This window comes from Podarcis raffonei, chromosome 2 (genome assembly GCF_027172205.1).
Source record: "Podarcis raffonei isolate rPodRaf1 chromosome 2, rPodRaf1.pri, whole genome shotgun sequence".
In the NCBI taxonomy this organism is placed as follows: domain Eukaryota; kingdom Metazoa; phylum Chordata; class Lepidosauria; order Squamata; family Lacertidae; genus Podarcis; species Podarcis raffonei.
Window position 1 is genome coordinate 71,740,554 of NC_070603.1, and position 18,507 is coordinate 71,759,060.

Here is an 18,507-nt window from a genome sequence, read left to right on the forward strand (position 1 = left end):
ATGAATTATACATAAATGTGAAAGACACAAGGGATTGCGGGGGGGGGGGGGCTAGGTGGAGGCGGCAGAGGAATTATGCATCCTTCCTTGCTTAGCCTTAGGCCAGAACCTGTCATTTGGATTTCAGTGCAGAACTTTTGGCTGGTCAATCATTGTATGTCCTTAAAGTGATGAATGTCAGATTTCCTGACTCTCATAGCTATGCCCAACCTCATCAAAACTTGCTCACTCTTAGGGGCATTCACATATTCCCCCCCCCCCCCGCATAGAAGTAATCTCTCCAGTGTAGGGGGGATGTGTATGCTGGCACTTCTAAATGGAATGCAAGTATCTGTTTTGCCAGGAGCGCACAGGTCAGAAAGCCAACATGTGCAGTGTGCAGATTACCTCTGTGTAGGGGGGAAAATGTAATTTGCTAAACAGCCTTCAGTATGTACACAAAGCAATAAGCTATACATTTGTAAATCATTCTGTTGAATATTTTTCTGCCTTTTTAAAGGGCACAGCAGCCCCCTCACTCACTAGGATATACAGCCAGACCTGAGAAAGAGGGATCTCCTTTCGATGAAGCCAGACCTTATTGATTTTTATATACTTTAAATACATAAAACTCCACCCCCAATACAAACATGTTTTCCACTATTTTGACTCAAAGGTGGAGCAAACCTTAACTGAGGATGGGGTATTGATCTAGGCTTGAACCCACTCACACTCCCATCTGATGCAGAACAGCGTGTTAGGGAGTCGCTACTTGAAATGGGATCCATCTGCAAAATTTCTACACTTTCTGCATCTTAACCTCAGCCCCGCTGCCCCCCGACCCCAATACTTCCCTCCACCCACAGACCTAAGAGGTAGGTCTTCCGCCTAATACCATCCACCAAAGGGTTAACCTAGTTTGCCTAAGCTGCTGAAACGACTAAGGCGCTGGGATGGGAAGACGTGGGGCGGGGTGGGGGAGAGAGATAACACTCTCTCCTGCTGTCAGTTACGCCCGAGTTTTCTTTGTTGCAGGATATTTGTTGAAGGATCTGTCTGGTTGGATTTTGCAACATTACAAAGCAAGGCCCCTCTCCACCTCTCCCCACCCCACCCCGCTCGCTCCCCACCATTCAATTCACCCTCACCCCGATCTTCTTTCTTCTCTTGCTTTTTTCTATCTTTCCCCTCTCCTTCTCTCACTCTAACCCCACCACCACCCCACCCTTCTGTCTCTCGCCCCCATCAGCCCTCCACCCCCGGGATGCGAGACACTCCCTTGCAATCCACCGAATAACTCAGCCAGAGAGAGAGAGAGAGACAAAGGAGTCGGTTTATTTATTTGTCTTTCCCATTCCTCCCCCCCCCCCCGCGCGCCTGTTTCGTCTGCCTCTCTCTGGGTTTTTTAAGTGTGGGGAGGGGGGGAGAGGGGAATCCCCGTCCACAAAAGCACAGAGTTAGGTGGCAAGAGGTGTATGTATACACGAATTTGGGGGGTGCGTGATCAGTCTTGTTTCGGATAAGGCTCTCCCCCCCCCGCCAATTCTCTTTCCGTTGATGGAATAGGGAAGCCGCGGGGGGACTTGCTGAAACTCAGCCTTAGCCGGAGGGAGGAGAGAAAGTCAACAGTCGCGCGAGCCGGACTCGCCGGATACCCGGAGAGAGCGCAGGAATCCCGCGGCTCGCTCCCTCGCCCGCCTTTGCCTTGCCAAGCCCAGCCGAGCGGGGCAGCAAGGCTGGAGGGGGGGGTGGAGGAGGGAGAGAGGGAGGGGCGGGGCAGCACAGGTGGAAAAAGAGGTGGCGGTGGGGAGGAGAGAACGGCGGCGGGTCCGGCCCCCGCTTCCCTGCCCGAGGAGGCGGGGCTATGCAAATGAAAGGCGGTAGAAGCCAATTGACTGAATAGGGTCTGGGTGCTCAATGTGAGAGGAGCGGATTTCGAGCGTGTGTGTGTGGAGGGGGAGGGTGGTGGTTTATTTTCTTTATTTTCTTTTTGCCAAGCGGGCGGGCAGGAGGCCACTTTCATTATTATTATTTCTTTTTCTTTCTTCCTTTCCTCCTCCTCCTGCTCTCCGGGCCTGCAATGAGAACTTAAGGACCGAGTGAGTGCGGACAGGGGGCGGGCGGGCGCACAGCCGCGCATTTACGCTCGGAACAAGCGGCGAGAGGCGCCGCGAAAAGTCGAGCCCGCTGCGCTCCGCGGGTGCGAAGGGAGTCCCATCCGGCTTGCCTGCTGCCTCTGGAAACCGGTTTGGGTCGAGCGTCTCTATGGATTGGCGGAGAGATCCACTCGAGTCCTGAATTCCAAGTCCAGGATTCCGGAAGGTGCTGCCGACCACATTGGAGGAGCGGCGGCGGCCGCCCGCTTACTTTGACCAAAGAAAGAGAGAGAGGGATGGCGGTGGGACGCCGCTACCAGGACAGCTGGTGAGAAAATGCCTCTTTGGTGTCAATAGATAGGGTTTTCGCTCCTTCCCATTCCCCCACACACACCTTCCCCACCCCATTTTTTTTTACTCTGGATCTGGAAGCAAGTCCTCGGGTCCTACTGGCGAGCAGCGACGTGACCTTTCTGGGGAACCGCCTAAACTGCTCTGCCTCCATCCAGAAAGGTACGTCCGTGTGCGCAACGCGAGTTCATCCCCCCCTCCCGGTTTGCCCACGCGCCTCCGAATTAATGGAGAGAGTTCGATTCTGTCAATGGAGCTGCCAACCTCCTCTGGGTCTCTGCTCTAGCAAAGGTGTCACGTCGCCCCGTCTATGGAAGGGATCGAGCCTAGATGGACGGGTGGAGAGAAGATCGGTTTGCCCCACGGGGCGGCGGGCGCAGGTTCCACTTTCCATGCAGTTGCTGCGCTGCTCTGCTTCCTCCCTGTTGATGGGAGCGTAGCAGGAGTGCCAACTTGGCCCCACGACCATGGGTGCCCGGGGCCGGGGGTGCTATGCAGCGTGCAAAATCTGTGGGTGCCAGGCCCCTTCATGGGGAATTTTATGGGTGCTCAGGGCCCCAGGGAGTTGGTACCTATGGAGCATAGAAGGGGGTGATATTGTGTGTACAATTAGAAGGGGACGGACGGACGGAGGCTAATGATCAGAGCTGACGGAGGCGGGGAGCTGTTGGAAGCAGCAAACTTTCAGAGGCTACTTCACACTCGCTGCATCCGGAAAGTGACAGCGGCCGGCCGGTCCAATCCTTTTTTCCATCACTGTGATGGGAAAGTTGAGCAGTAATTCGGAAAAGTGGGAGTTGGTGGGGGCAGGGAGGGGAAAAATGGAAAACCCTGCCCGCTTTTATGCGGGTGAAATTATCTTTCGCCAGGGAGAAATGCCCGGGTCTGGTTCGTGCTTCTTATTCCCCACCCCCCCTTGCACAAAAACCCCCGTTATAACAACCCTGTTGTCTGCGGGGAGCGAGGTCTCCAAGGTGCTCCCGACTTCGCGACTCGCCGAAGCAGGCGCGAGTCTCTTTCCAGAGGGCGCTTCTGCTGCTGCCTTCGCGTCTGCTCTCGGCCTGGCAGCCCTCGAGGACGGGTCGGGAGCCGGGCAGGTTTAAAGGCCCGGAGCCGAGGGCGGCAGAGCAAGTACAGGGAGACGCCTGGAGAAGAAGCGGCGCCAACCTCCTCCAGAGCAGATATGGGAGCCGACGGTCTTCACGGAACCCCTCTCTTTGCCTTCCACAAAGCGCTGGAAGCATGCTTGGTATGTTTGCGCGTGTTTAAAAACGGCTTGCGTGCAAGCCAGGCGGCTGGATCTTAAGCTTCAAAGTTCAGCCGATTTGGTATAAAAATGTTACAAAACTGGTTGAAATTGTGGTGGTGGTTAGTGAATCGCGGGTTAATTCTGAGCCCACCGCCTCAGCCCGGGGCCGGATCCCTAGATGTGCTCAAAGTTGCCACTGCCTTCGTTGTTGTCCCAGGGAAGGATTAACGCGGCGCTCCAGCACAGTCGTCCGGCTGGCGCCTGTGGGATGGGTGCAGAGGAAGGGAGGAGAGACTTGGGTGGTTTTCACGTGTGACGCGCACAGTTACCTGGGAGTAAGACACACGCGGAACACCCCCCCCCCGGTTTTCCTTAAGAGTAACCCCGCAGGGTCGGGCTCCATAAACGCGCCATTGAGCCCCACCCCCAGCCCAAGTCACTGCTTTTTATTTGTGTGCTCCGTGGGAATATTGTTCGTGTGGGACAAGAAACGGCAGGTGAGAAATGAAGGCTGTGCGCTGGGGCGACGCTTCTTATGCTGACCCAGACCGATTTCAGCCTCGCGTGTGAACATGCGGTTAAAAGTCTTTTGTTTTGCTTAGTGTACCACAGGGCTGGAGAGGTTAGCAGGGCATAAACTTGAGGGAGGAAACGTTTTCCTTGGCTCCAGACTGGGAGAGGAAAAGTCGGCTCCTCAGCCGCGCCAGCGGTCTGCGAGCCAAGGTCTCTCTCTCTCTCTCTCGCTCCCTCGTCCCAGCACGGACTGCTGAGGTGAAAGCTCACGCGCGCGCTCCGCTCCCGGGCCCGCCTTTATTTCTCCCTCTCCCCTCCCGCCGCGTGGTGGTTTCTTTTTCTCTCCTCCCGGTGCACCAGAAGCTCCGCTAGGAGGGCGGTAGGCGTGGCCCTAAGCCTCGCGCCGCTCCTGCCAACTCTCCCTGAGGTAAAAACGCTGGGCGAAGACTGGAAGGCGGCCGCCGTCGAGGTTGTTCGGTGGGCCGGCCGGCCTGCCCCTCCTTCCTTCCCTCGCTCACTCGCTCGGCCCTCTCTTCTGCCAGCCTCGCGTCCGTTTCAGCATCGCTCGGCTTCTTCTTGTACCCGCGTAAAGCGCGCAACTGGCGGGCAATTAATTAATGAGCTCGAGGCCCGCGCGTTCCTAGGGAGCCAAGGTATACACGCTCCGCTCCTTTTTGTGGACCGATGACTTCCCGCGGCTTCAAGCGCCCGCGCCTTCGCCGGGCCAGCAAGTGCGAGAAGAGGAGCGCTTTTCACAAGTCGCGAGTGAGTCTCGGGCCTCTCGCGCTTGGCACGCGATAGTAGCTCGTGCGGAAGATGTGGGGGCGGGGAGGCGGCTTTTGTACTGCGAATGAGCATTCTGGGCAATCGTAGGCTTTATATATCCACCTTTCAGGACCGAGTTGCTTTCTGAAGCTTTACTTGTGGAAAGCGGGACTGCCCACCCAGCTTAGCAGTTTTTAGGCTATCTGTTGATTGGTGAATTGATTAAATGGGCATAATATGCATATGGTGGAAAAAAACTCTGAAGGGGAAAAAAAGGCAGCTTATGTTCTTTGTGTTTAGCTGATGAATATGCTCTAGGAGGCACTGTCACGAAAGAGGCATCCTCTCCTGCATGTGAGAAGAGTGGAAGTATCTCTTTTAAAGATGGTGTTTGCCAGGTGTCACGAAAAGCAATACATAGCAGTCTGTTGCCGGATAACCAAGGGTACCTTTTTAGTCAAAAGGTTTATATATATATCGGTTGATCCAGCCAATCAAATCAATTAAACAGTATAGCTCTAATCAAATAAGGAAACTTGAGAAACCAGGCAGGTGTCTGCTTTCTGGCTCTGCCCTTGTCTTGAGCAGCCTCACTTCTCGCTGTGGTTTGGGTGGAAGACAAATAAGACTTAAGTGGAGGGCAGGGGTTGTTGTTATGTGTATGTATTTTGCATTTCCTTGGGTCTGCAATTCAAAACCTACAAAAGCGAGAACATGCAATTGAAGAAAAATTGGTTCTCTTATGCTTTCTGTCTTGCACAAACAACATTCAGGGTATTTTCACTTGGGAGGCTTAAATTGGTGTGCTCTTAAATTGCTCTATTATAATGCAAATGTAAAACCTGCATCAGTTTGACTATACTGTCAATTTCTCTCATGCAGTAGATCCTATGTTAACAACATTAACATCTGGCAAAAATAAGGAAAGAAATGCTTGAGCAAATTTTTTAGTGTCACGTGTCAGAATGTGAACTTAAAGGAAGCACTTTTCTGCACAATGTACAGTTAACCTGTGGAACTTATTGTGATACAACACTTAGAGGGCCAGCCATTTGAATAAATCAGTCTCCAAGGAAAGATTAGTCAGATAGAAGATCCAAGGACCAGAAACAGCTACAAGCCAAGATGGTCATGGAGTGTACTTTGCTTCCCAGTACATAACTTAGGAAACAAACACTAAATGACAGGCCATCCTATAATGCTATTGTTTTTTATGTGTGCATCCTAAAAGCATTTGAATTATGTCAGAGAAAATATACTGAGTTATACTGATAAGTGGAGTTTGCAACAAAGTGTTGCAGTGTGGAGTGCTCCTTTTCAGCCAGTCTTACATTCCAGGATACTCCCATCCACCTTGCTTGTCTCCCCCCCCCCTTCAATATTCGTTCAACATTTTGTGGTCATTGAGCATGCTCAGTCCTCACTAGACTGTTTTGAGTTACCCCTTTATGATTTTTCCTGCCCAAAGCGTTTTTGTACTTCTGCAAACATAGAGGTTCCCCTGAGTCTGGTGCTACCTCCCTCTTGTGGTAGGTGGTGCTATTTTGTCTATGAAAGGATTTGCAGTTGGAGAATGTACTAAACTTATAGAATTGGTTTTTGCAGTATGTCTAGCTTTTTTAATTACGCGTGTCTTTAGGAATAGAGATCTACAGATAGCATTGTGTTGTCAAATTTGCAGATCAGCCAAGGGTATCTTGCTTACCAGTAACTTTGAGACGTGAGGGTCCCTCAGAATACTATTAATCATATGGCTGTAATCATGCAATTTGATATTATTTTGTCCTGCATTTCAAAGTGTGTGTGTGAGGTCTTTTTGTAGAGCAGTACAGGCACAGCAAACAAATGTACTTTTCTATATACTATAACATTCACAAACTAGTTTATAAGATTTTGATTTTTATATAGCCAGATATATCAGCAAGTATTTTAACCCCTATTAATTGTGAATCCCTTTTTATTGGTTTCTTAAAAACAAAACTAAAAACATGTATTACCTAATGATGAGCTTGGCAATGTAAGAAAATACTACATGCATATGTAAGCAGGCAGGAATGTGTGTCCGACTTTAAACTAGTGGACTATTCTCACATTTTTACTATTTCCTTGTAGAGTTGAGAATAATTTACATTGGGTGAGAAAAATACCGTTAATGTAGGCAAAAAGAGACAAGAAAGAGAAATTTGCTCCCTTTTCCACTCCTAACTAGTCCTCAACTTACGGTAATCCAGCAGCATATCCCCATTCTTAATAAACTCATGGTAGGCAAAGATTTCTGGTTCCCCAGTTAAAGCAGGGATAGGAAACCTTCAGCCCTTCAAATGTTGTGAGACTGTGACCAGTCATGCTGGCTGGGACTAATGGGAATTGGAATCTAACAACAACTAAAGGGCCACAGGTTCCTCATCCGTGACTTAAAATGATCTCAATTAACAAGGCTAGGAAAGCCCCCTTCTGATAACTTGGAGAGCTGCTGTCAGTCAGAATAGAGAATACTGGGTTAAATGGACTGATTGACTGATTCAGTATGAAACAAGTCTGCATGCTTTATAATCAGCAATTTAAGAATAGGTGTCTAATAGACCCTCTTTTGTGTCTACTACAATTGTTAGAATTCTCATAATTATACATGAATTTGGTAAGGGAAAGTGAACATGAAAAAGAGGGAGTACTTAGATTGCTGCTCCTTGTGAATACCAACCCAACAATGGGCTAGAAGGAATAAAACATTCCAAGAGGATTCTGCCTGTCTCCATATAGTCCAGGGCAGGCATAGGCAAACTCGGCCCCCCAGATGTTTTGGGGCTACAACTCCCCTCATCCCCTAGCTTACCGGACCAGTGGTCAGGGATGATGGGAGTTGTAGTCCCAAAAACATTTGGAGGGCTGAGTTTGCCCATGCCTGGTCCAGGGAGACACAGAAATTGGGCTATGGTGCCACAGAGGGGATCAGAGAGTCGCAGCTTAGTGTAGTTTGGTAAAGTTATTAGCCCTGTGCCCTGACAAGCAGATATGGAAGCTTTTGCTGGCATCATTGTCCAGTTGTGTGCATGCACACATTAGTCATAGAGTTATTAATAATTTCTGTTGTATTCCTGATTTTTTCTTCTTCTTTCTGCCTTTCTCCAAACATTTCCTGTTCTTTAAGCTCCTTTCTCAGGAGGCTCAGATGCATGCACTGACATTTATAAACTGAAACTGATCGGAGACCCCTCTCTTCCTGAACAGATGCACTAGGAGCCAGCAGAAGGGGTCCCCACTCTTCCTTTCCTTCCATTATGATCTCGGCTCAGAAGTGGCTGGAATAATCTCTTGTTTATTTATGGCGACTGAAAAGTGGCTGAGCTTCATATGCAAAAGGACCGCTAGTCTCCAAGCATGACACACTACCTTTTCCCTAAAGTCCGCACAGTGACACATTCCATCAGGAGACAGACTGACACTTTAGAGCCAGGGAACACTTCTCAAGAACAGTACAGTATTTTCCTGATCGCTTTGATTTTCTCTCCCAGCTTTCTGTTTCTCCTTTCTGCTTCCTTTTTCTTACATTCTCCCGCTCCCTCCCCCCTTCTCTGCTCTTTTCCTTTGTTTGCCATCTCACTCACTCTCAATGGCACGCACAGCACCATCCAAATGCAATATTGGTATTTGCCAGAACTATTTCCCAAGGCCGGCGGGGGTTTGATTTAAATGCAGCCGATTGTAGCTTTTATTTCACAGGGTAATTTGGATTTTAGACATTCTGGTTCCAAAAAGAACTGATGTGTGGACTGAGTGAAGAATCTCCGAAAGGGGAAGTGTGAATGCGTGTGGAAAGACAGGCAAATAATACAAATATTTACCTAGTGCAAAGGAAATTGCTATGATATATTGCCCTTGGGGAAATTTTAACTCCTGCAATTGTGGTGCATTGCCCACAGCCGAAGAAAGCTGTGTTCTCCTGGGGGCCCATCAATTACCCTAAACGTCCATAGAGCCAGTCTGGATTTGTTTGACTGATTCCAAGGATTTTCCTGTGAAATCCCTGAAGTTTGTTTCTGTCATTAACTACCACTTCCCTGCATCTCACCAGCGAACCAGAGGGGGCAGTGTTGGTAGCAATTATGCCCCCACCTTCCCTGACCCCCCACCTCAAGCATTCATCAATTTGGAGCACACTGGGAAGTGCTTCCATAGGGAGCCATTTGGTCAGTTTTCCTTTCCCTAGTTGTGGTATGTGTATGTACATTTTACTGCAAATTGTTCTTAAGAATTTCTTAAGAAACTGGCTGAAGTGCTAATAATGTGTATGCAGTACATTAGGTTTGAGGTTTTCAGTTACCTTGATTGCAAGCGAGAAACTCTAAATATTTAAAGGGGTTTTGCCTGCTCACATGTACACACATTGTTTGAATAATTTTAGCATGCTTTATAACTGCATCCATATGTACTCTTAGTACAATAGAAACAGAACAAGAGAAGGAGACCTTTGATGCATGCCTCTTACCATCATATTCCTGATGTGGTAAGGGAATAAGGACTCAAATCCTTGTGATCCATTCAAATGAGCATTTTAAGAGCTGGGAAAGCACAGGTTCCTTTTTACTGAACAAGAATAAAGGGATTTTTGGGGGGGTGGGGAGGTCCAGTACCACTCCAAGGGCTGTGGTTGAATGCCACATACTGAATCCAAGGGATCTTGCAAACTTCACAGGTTCAGCTGCTCAGAAAAACAAAATCTTACCTACTGTCTGGGTGGAGGGGAAGAAGATCCAAATTTAAAAATATATGAAAAGTCCCCCTGGATCAGATCAAAGGCCCATCTATTTTTGAATGCAACAAGGAACTCTCCATTTGAGATTCTCAGTAGCTGGTAATCAGAGACAAACTGCTTCCAGAACTGGAGGTAGAATATAACCATGCCTAGTAGTCATTTGAACTCTTGCCTGTGATAACACTATGCAGTTGCCCAAAAAAGATGGTAGAGCCAACAGATATTTGTTGCAACGACTGGAAGCACATTCTGAGTGGTTCATTCATGAGTACTAACCCATGTGCATGTAGGGATGCCCTTCAACTACAGTACACCACCAAGAGAGCATGGACTAGACCTTATCATCATAGTCACTATGGCATAGTGTGTTGGAGCTTTTGCACTCAATATTACAGTATTTCTGTTGTTCTATTCTGCTTGTTAGCCTTTTCCACCTGTTCCATCTCTGTAGACTGCCAACTCCTGCGATTTGCCCTATATTTATTCAGCTCCCCAACACAATAAGTCTTCCAGCTGGATGCCTCTCAATGACATTAAAAATATGTGTATATCTTTGTATTAAAATTAATGAGAGCTTTTAACATTGACTTCTGGGGAAAGTAGTTTGCACCAAAAGCCTGCAGTTCCACTGATGAAACAGTTCTTCTGATTGCCAATCTAGGGCTCTGTATGTGTTTTGTTCATTTCTCTGGTGTAACAAACAGTGAACTAATTCTTGTGAAGTGTTAATTTACTCTGAATATAGTTAAGTATGCTAAAACAGTGCAGGAATGGTTTGCAGTTGTCCTAGAGCAGGGGTCAGCAAACTTTTTCAGCAGGGGGCCGGTCCACTGTCCCTCAGACCTTATGGGGGGGCCGGACTATATTTTGAAAAAACAACAACAAACAAATTCCTATGCCCCACAAATAACCCAGAGATGCATTTTAAATAAAAGCACACATTCTACTCATGTAAAAACACCAGGCAGGCCCCACAAATAACCCAGAGATGCATTTTAAATAAAAGGACACATTCTACTTGTGTAAAAACACGCTAATTCCCGGACCGTCCGCAGGCCGGATTTAGAAGGCGTTTGGACCGGATCCAGCCCCCGGGCCTTAGTTTACCTACCCATGCCCTAGAGTAACTGCTTTTGTAAGCATACACCAACTGAAAGTGCAGAAAGCAGACAAATCAAAACTGTTCAGTTGCTGTATCGTGTGACTGAATAGACATTATCCAGTGGTATAAAAGACAGTTCCTCCAGAGAAACAGAGGGCCAGGAAGCTATCTTTGGTTCATATGCAGAGGGACTCAGCAAAGGTGCATTGTGTATTAGAAAGTGGTATGTGTATTTTGGGGGCGGGGTGTCAGCTGAAGTGGAGAAAGCTGTATGTAATTTACACTTTGTGATGAATAAAGGTAATATTGCAAATTCCACATACACTGTCCCATCTGATTTCTGGCTAGCCAGTTTCACGGGGCCCCTGGCACTCTATTTAGGCAAGTCTGTCAAATCTTTTCCAGCTCAGAGGCACAGTGGAACCCAGCTGGTGGTACACACAATTTTTTTTTAAATTCTACTATTAAGAAAAATGCATTTGTCTTTGTGTGTGTGTTTTAAATAATTAAGTCCAGATTTCTCCTGACTAGAAAGTGGAGAATGCACCATACAAGTCCTCTTCCCCCCTGGTTCACTGCATTTCTGTGCTCAGCAGGAGGGTACAGAGGTAGTACATCATAAAGACTGCAGCCCCATCCTCCTCTCTTTCTCTCTGTAGGGAAGGGGCACTCTTGTGGGGGTGGAGAAGCCCCCAGTGGGTGGGCTGCTGGCTCTGACTGCCATAGGATAGGCCTATAAGGACTCTTTTCATTCCTGAGAGGAGACGACTTGATTACTGCCCCTCAATCAAACCTTGTTTACTTTACCAAATGAGAGCAGCATGTGAGCTTGTTAATTGTAGTTGGGCTCATACGGTCTGGTATTTATTCTTTCTGGAGACTGCTCCAGCCACACTGTGAAAAGCTGATGTTCTGGTGGTAAAGACAATGACCCTGGTTAAGAGTTCAGTCAGTGAAAAGGCACACACGGTCAAAGTGTGCGTAAGAGTACCGCAACTAACCCAAAAAGCTTACATTAATCTTACTTAAATCATAAATACTGATAATGTTATTGATGGATTCTTTGTGTTATGTAATTAATTAATATCTATGCATTCAAATACAGAAAGTTGTTGTAACAAATGCCTCTGAGAACTTGCACACTAACTAGCAGTGTCTGGACTCCCCCCCCCCCTTCATTCAAGAGAAGAGGTGGTCAGAAGAGGAAGGGAGAATTTTCCATTCCAAATATATATCAGTTCTTTACGGCATGTGCTGCAGTTGTTGTTTTCTTTCTTTATCTGTTACCTTGAAGTCATAAAATATTTATCAAAGGCTAAGAATGGTTCAGGGCTAGAGGCTCAATGAAACCTAAAATGAAAAGTTCACAAAACACACAGAGAGGCAAAGTTAATCCAAATAATTATGTAGAAGATGCTCTGAAGTGTGACATGTGCCAGAGTACCCTCAATATAGGGGAGTGTATAAGGCTAGCTAAAACCATAATGTTAAAGGAATGCAGAACAAGAAAGTTGAAGCTCAGGTTCCTGTGTGCTCCAGGAACCCCCAAAGATTAGCTCTTAGTCATAGGGCGGGGCTGATTGTCTCACTATTTTCTCTCACAATGAGTAATATAACTTGACATAGGTAATCACAGCCATAGTTTTGCATTTTGGATCTAGTATAGCCATCTTGCACTATATAATGGGTATGGGGGAGGCACAATATATTATGAGCCCATTTTGATTGGGCCATACAGTATGCACTGCTGCAACAGTATTCTTCTCCCCACTCCAAAATTAGATGTTCTCTCACCTAATCTTAATTTCAGAATTGCAATTAGGTTGATTGACAAAGACTGTGCATTGGGGAAATGGGCTAGCCTTCTGAAGGACAGACTGGTGAATTGTTAAACCTGCAAGTTTCTCCTCCCAAGGGTGGAGCTGAGCAGAATAATAGAAAGACTTTTAACCAGAGAATTTTAGTTCAGTTCCTGTCTCATAACCTGTTCTGGGAAATAATGTTTCTGTCTTCTCTTTCCCATCTCTTATAGATTCCCTAAGAATTCTGCCTGGATTTTGGATTCACACCTCTTCCCACTATGCCCCTCGTTGGCTTTTTGCTTTGGGCAACCTTACTAATTGTAGGCTGGTGGCCATGCTACTCCAAGGATTACCTCTTTGCTACTCCAAGAGTGCAGCTCACTTTCAAAGGTAAGGCACTATGTTAAATCAGTGTTATAGCATAGTTGTGGTCTTCCTTGTGTTATGTTTTCTGGCAATTAATGGCTTGATAAAAGTTCTGCATCCAGAATGCGTCTCTTGAGGGCACCAAGATCCAGACCTGGAGGTTCTGTTTTAATTTCAGGTTCGCTAGAGTGGCCACTCTATCTTTCCAAGAATGCTATTTCCAGCAGCAGATTTTCTTGGTATCCTAGCCACGATAATGAGCAACACTTTTTTCTGGAATAGGTTCTGAGAAGCCCCTGGGCTAGCAGCCTACATCAATCACACATGTAGTGCATTGCACTTCAGTGTCTCTCTCCATCTGGAGATAACTGGCCTTGCAGCTTGTGGAGTTTCCTTAGATTTTTTTAGAGTCAAGCACCATAGCTGGCAGTACAGACAGCAGATTGACAGCTCAGTGAACCCAAGCTGCTATGTGTGCTGAGAAGTTGGCAGCAAGTCACATATGAGCTTCCTAGGAAGGGACTGCAGTGCTGCATGTGGATCTTCCATGCCGAGGAGGAGACAGGTGTTGGGATGACTGTCTGTAAATCTTCAGGGCTAGTTGGCATGCAGCAATGATCGCCTGTGAAGGATACTGCATTGAATTAATTAATTGACCTCACAGGGAGGAGGATGCCTCTTATGAATCTAATCTACATTAGCCTTTTTGTCCTCATACTGCTTCTGCTTGCATACTCAATGAAGAGCAACACATGAGCCAACTTGTAGTAAAACCTTTTCATCCTGTGATTTTTTTCAGACTACTTTATGATGACTTTTTAACTTAATGCATTTTTCTTTTGCTGAGAATTTCCAAGTGAGCTAACTGTGTGCTGCTATTATGGTTGTCCGTGAGAGTGGCTTAAATCTTGCAGAACTGGATTGGCACCTCCTTCTCCCACCTTCCTCTCCCATCCTATGTTTAACCTCTGGTGGGTAGGGACAAATCTGTTTATGCTACTGCTTTGTTCGAATTCTGTCTTTCAAATATAAGTGGTTAGAAAATAGTGTTCTCTCTGTGCTATGTCACTGAATTGATGCTGGTTGCAGGGCTGAAGTGCTCACCTTGCTGGGGATAGCACTGGTAAGGGGGAAATTAGGCAGAGCCCATTAAAGGGAAGAGAAGAAAGAGGGAGTTGACAGGGAATGTTATGTACTGCAGGAGGTGGAGGACCAGCGGTGGGAAAGGAGATGTGGTGGTGCGTGTGGTGGAGACCTTGTAAGTCTCAGATAGCTGGCTGCCTTTGTTTCTACACTTGGCTCGGCAACGCCGACTTGTCCCCATGCCTTTTGTCACCATCACACAGTTTCTGGCAATTAATGTTTTGTTAAAAGTTCTGTATCGGGAATGTGTCTTGGAGAGTACCAAGATCCAGACCTGGGGGTTATGTTTTAGTTTTAAGTCAATAGAGAAGCTCTCCGACTTACCATACTCACAAAAACCTTAAAAGATAGCAGAAAAGATCTCTAATAGGCAAAGCAAATTCTGTGTGCACATGACTGTCGCCTTGCGTGAGTGTGTCTACTTCCTGTGGGCTTGCAGCTAATTATAGTGATGTGATATAAAAGACAATACACTACACATGACTTAAGATACTTGAACTTTTCATTGTACTTTCAAGTTGCATGTAGCGTAAAATTGCATTATAAACAAGGGGAATTCAGCACTGTATTTCATACAGTGTGCAAAATACAAAGTGCTGCCTCAAAAATGAAAGAGTATGACTCTGATCAGGGTAGCATCTATAGGTAACTATCCACTAAAAGCAAAGGAAGCCTGTAGCTTAGGTACAAATTTCCTGCAAATGTTTCTTCCTTTTCCATAATCAGGGGAAATGAATCAATGTGTATCTCAGGGCTGGTGTATTTATAGATTGCAAGTTCTTCTTGCCAGGATATGACATGAAGGCCTCTATTTTCATACTGTGCTGCTCCTTTACTCTTCAGATTTCTGCAGCATGAAATAGCATGTGTTGGGCACATGACAAAATGTGAGAGATTTGCAGATCAAGGGGAGGTGATCAGGGAATGTGATGAATAGTGTATGTTTAAAAGTTTGCTTTTTAAGATCTGTCAATAAATGTGTTTTATTACATTGTCATTTTAATGACAAAAATATCATTTGTGTCTAGCTTTGAGTATTTATTGCAGGTTGTGTGGAGCCCACAGTAGCTCATCACCAGTAAGTCTGAACCTTGTGCTTAACATGTTTGCACATTATAAGAGCTATCATCTTTTGAATATTTATTGATGTGAGTCATGAGGTGATAGGTGGACACTTACCCTGCAACCGTATGACTATTTTTGTGTTTTCAATGTTTTTGTAAGTAGGCTTCTGTTACATTCACATACTGTACTGGCAGGATTTGGGGACTGGCAGTGGCAGGAGGAGATTGGTAATAGTGGTGATGGGAGCACAGATTTGGTAACAGTGGTGATAGGAGCACAGACGTGCTATTAGATTCAATAGGAAACATCCTCTGGCCTTTATGAGCTGTAATTGCAGCTAATCTGCAGGGTGTTTGAGAGTCACAGTGGCCCTGCAAGCACAGGGATGCATGAAAGTGATTGCTAAGTATGTCTAGAACACTACACCTGCATGTCTTATACTTCTCTCTAGCAGAGAAATCAACAGAAATAACCGTACCACTCATATCTGCAATATAGGGGGTACTGATACTGATATATCTTTACAGGGTGGCTGTTAGGATTACACCTTGATAGGACACTTGAGGCTCTCTGAACACTTGACATTGATGTTCAGATCTTATTATTTTTCTAAGCAAGCATTTATTTAGGAATTTACAGTGCTAAATTACGAATGCAAACGACTTGTTCTGCACTCACTGTATGAAGGGTAGCCAAAGTTAAAAGGAAGAACTGTGTGCTCTAATAGTTTCATGGAAGAACTTTTGGTAGGTGCAGTTTGTCATGCAGGGGTGAATCATCTTGTGACACCCTATCCTCTTTTACTCCTGTTCCTTTGAATTATTTTTTAGCTGTAACAAATAGATTAATTGATTTTGGAGGCAATTTAGACTAGTTGATACGCCACTGGGTGAGATATGCTTGGCCTCAGGTACGAAATCAGTTATGTTGACTCAGTGTGATACTAGAGACTCATACAGATATTATAATATCCTCTTCCTAGCTCTTCCGTATTTTGGTGTACTTCATTCTGTAAAGCTTCTTAACCACATTCAGTAAACTGTCAGGGGAGGTCTAGCCCAGCTCTGCCCCTGTTATAGTAAGGGTTGTTGTGGCAGCAGTTGGAGTTAATTATCCAGTATTGATTCTGCACAACTTCTGTGATGCACCAAACTGAACATAGGCCACAGACCATGTGTGGGGACCTACCTATGGCTTGACAAACCTCTTCTTTTTGCTTTTGCTGCCCGCCTGGGACTGAAAAATGTAAGGTTGTCAAGAACATGGAAGGTCATAGTATTTGTCTATGTTGAGTCTTTTTAGTAACAAGTCTGGTTTAGCCTCTCTCCTCCAGCACCATGCATTTTTTACTTCGAGCTCTGGATTGGCTAGAACTGCACTCCTGAGTGCCCTTCTCTTTTACAAGCAAGAACTTTGGAATATGAACAGAGAACAAGCGGTAGACAGAAATATAATCTATCCCACCTTTATGTTTTAATGGTATAAGTACTCATTTGAGTTCCTCCTTTGGGCCTATTGAAAGATTTCTGTATCTTAGAAATTGGGGGTGGGGTTTCAAATGAATCACTTTGATAATGTCTTTGAGCCTTTTTATAAGAGGATTTGGTTTCCTGTTACTCTACAATAAAAAAAAGCTGGGAAAGTTCTACCTTTGCCAGTAAGGTTTCTCTCCCCCCCCCCAGCCCCATATCACTTGACTCTGGGGTCCTGAAGCTTTGACAAAAGCAGAAATAATAATGAATCATGGGACTTGGCAATGAAATGGAAGGCAGCTTGGAAACGAATTGAATGGTGAAGGCATTGAAAGGGATGGAAGACCTTACCTGGAGTTTGCTGACAGTTATGCACATAAACATGGAAACAATGCTTCCTGATTCGTAAAGCCAAGGAAATTAAATCAAATCTTTCTCAGTAAGCAGGTAACTGCTTCCCACAATTCCAGATAAGACTACCTGCAATTCCTCCTACTGAAGAGATCATTCTCCCCTGCATTCAGCACTTCTATCCACCCCACAGTATGTGTTTCCAAGGAATCGCTTCCTCCTTTCACTGAATTCTTGTTCCAGCCACGCTGTCCTCCTTTGCCCTGGGCTTAATGCCCTTAACATGTTTGCAGATTTGTTCTCTAGAATTTGTTCTCGGTTGCATTAGTTGTAATCAGGTATACAATCTGATGTGCACATAATTATGTGTATAGGAGTTGGCAGTTGCATGCCTCAGTGTTCAACAGCATAGTCAAAAGTAAGGAGGGGCTGAGTACATATTGGCGCTATCACAGCATGAGATGTATTATGAATGCCCCTCACTGGAAGTTGACTTTCCACAAGTAAAATTAAAATTAAGCCATTGCTTATAGCAATAATCTTACATTTCACTCACTTTCTTCTTTATGAAGTCCATTGACCTGTATTTGCAGCTGAACTGCCAGCAGCTAGAGTATTTGCATTATGGAACAGCATCTAAAAAAGTCTGATCTTCTAGCACTTAGGTGGTTATGATCCATGGGCTGGCATTCATCTCATTTTTAATTCTGTTTACTGAAAGCTACATATATTGGTTAATGCTTTCTTTTGCAAATCTGTGCATGGTTTTAAATGGATAGTTCTTCATGATTCTCTCTGAGCAGAAAAAAGTTTTAGACTGACTTTGTTGTGAAATACTGTGTAGGTTTTGCACTGTTGGTCTGCTGTTGCTGTTTTGGATGAAACTGATATTTTAACTTATTGTTGGTTTTTTAAATGTTAAATTCAATTATTTTAGATGCTGTTTGTTGTCTGAAGTATATTTGGAAGAAAGAAAGCAACTGTTACGCATTAATAATAAATAAATGCATATATTTACCTATATTTGTTAGCTCTTAGATTACATGGTCTATCAAGTTTTCTCTATAAATCTAAAAGGAATGGAATAGATCCTTTTTAATAAGCAAGGCAAAAATTAGACTTTTTTAAAATTCAGAACACTGTAAATATATGATAGGTGATAAAACCATGTGGGGTGTTAGCAGAGGGGTAGTACCTCTGGTGGGGGACACTTCATGCTTCTTCTGGGGTAGTTTGTCCATCTTTGATCTCCATTCTGCACTTAGTTCTCACATGTGGCTCCTAGAAGCTGTCAGCATGTGACAGCAGCCACACCCTGGGAATGGCTTCAACTGCCCAGCTAAACCAGGTGAGGAGAGCCAATGGGTCTCAAACCCTCAGTGAGTTTGGGTCTTCCCCTGCATACAATGACAGGCACCAGTGGATTGAGTGAGAACAATAGTGGGTCTAATGGTTAAGAAGGCAGTTTGTGCACATGCTGTAAAAGGAAGTGGGGGCAGG

General features: G+C 45.4%; 1 protein-coding gene across 7 annotated transcripts in view; it reads left to right on the top strand.

Annotated features, from left to right (window-relative positions):
• The first annotated feature begins 1,986 nt into the window (after nt 1-1,986).
• SEMA3F (semaphorin 3F) overlaps nt 1,987-18,507 on the top strand; it is a 118,146-nt gene continuing 101,625 nt past the window's right edge. For 2 of the 7 annotated variants that reach the window (XM_053377398.1, XM_053377405.1), the window contains exons 1-2: nt 1,987-2,403; nt 12,841-13,000. In XM_053377398.1, the coding sequence (XP_053233373.1) occupies nt 12,889-13,000 (112 nt within the window). In that variant the 5' untranslated portion in view covers nt 1,987-2,403; nt 12,841-12,888. The other 5 variants (XM_053377399.1, XM_053377401.1, XM_053377403.1 and 2 more) reach the window with 5 other exon arrangements.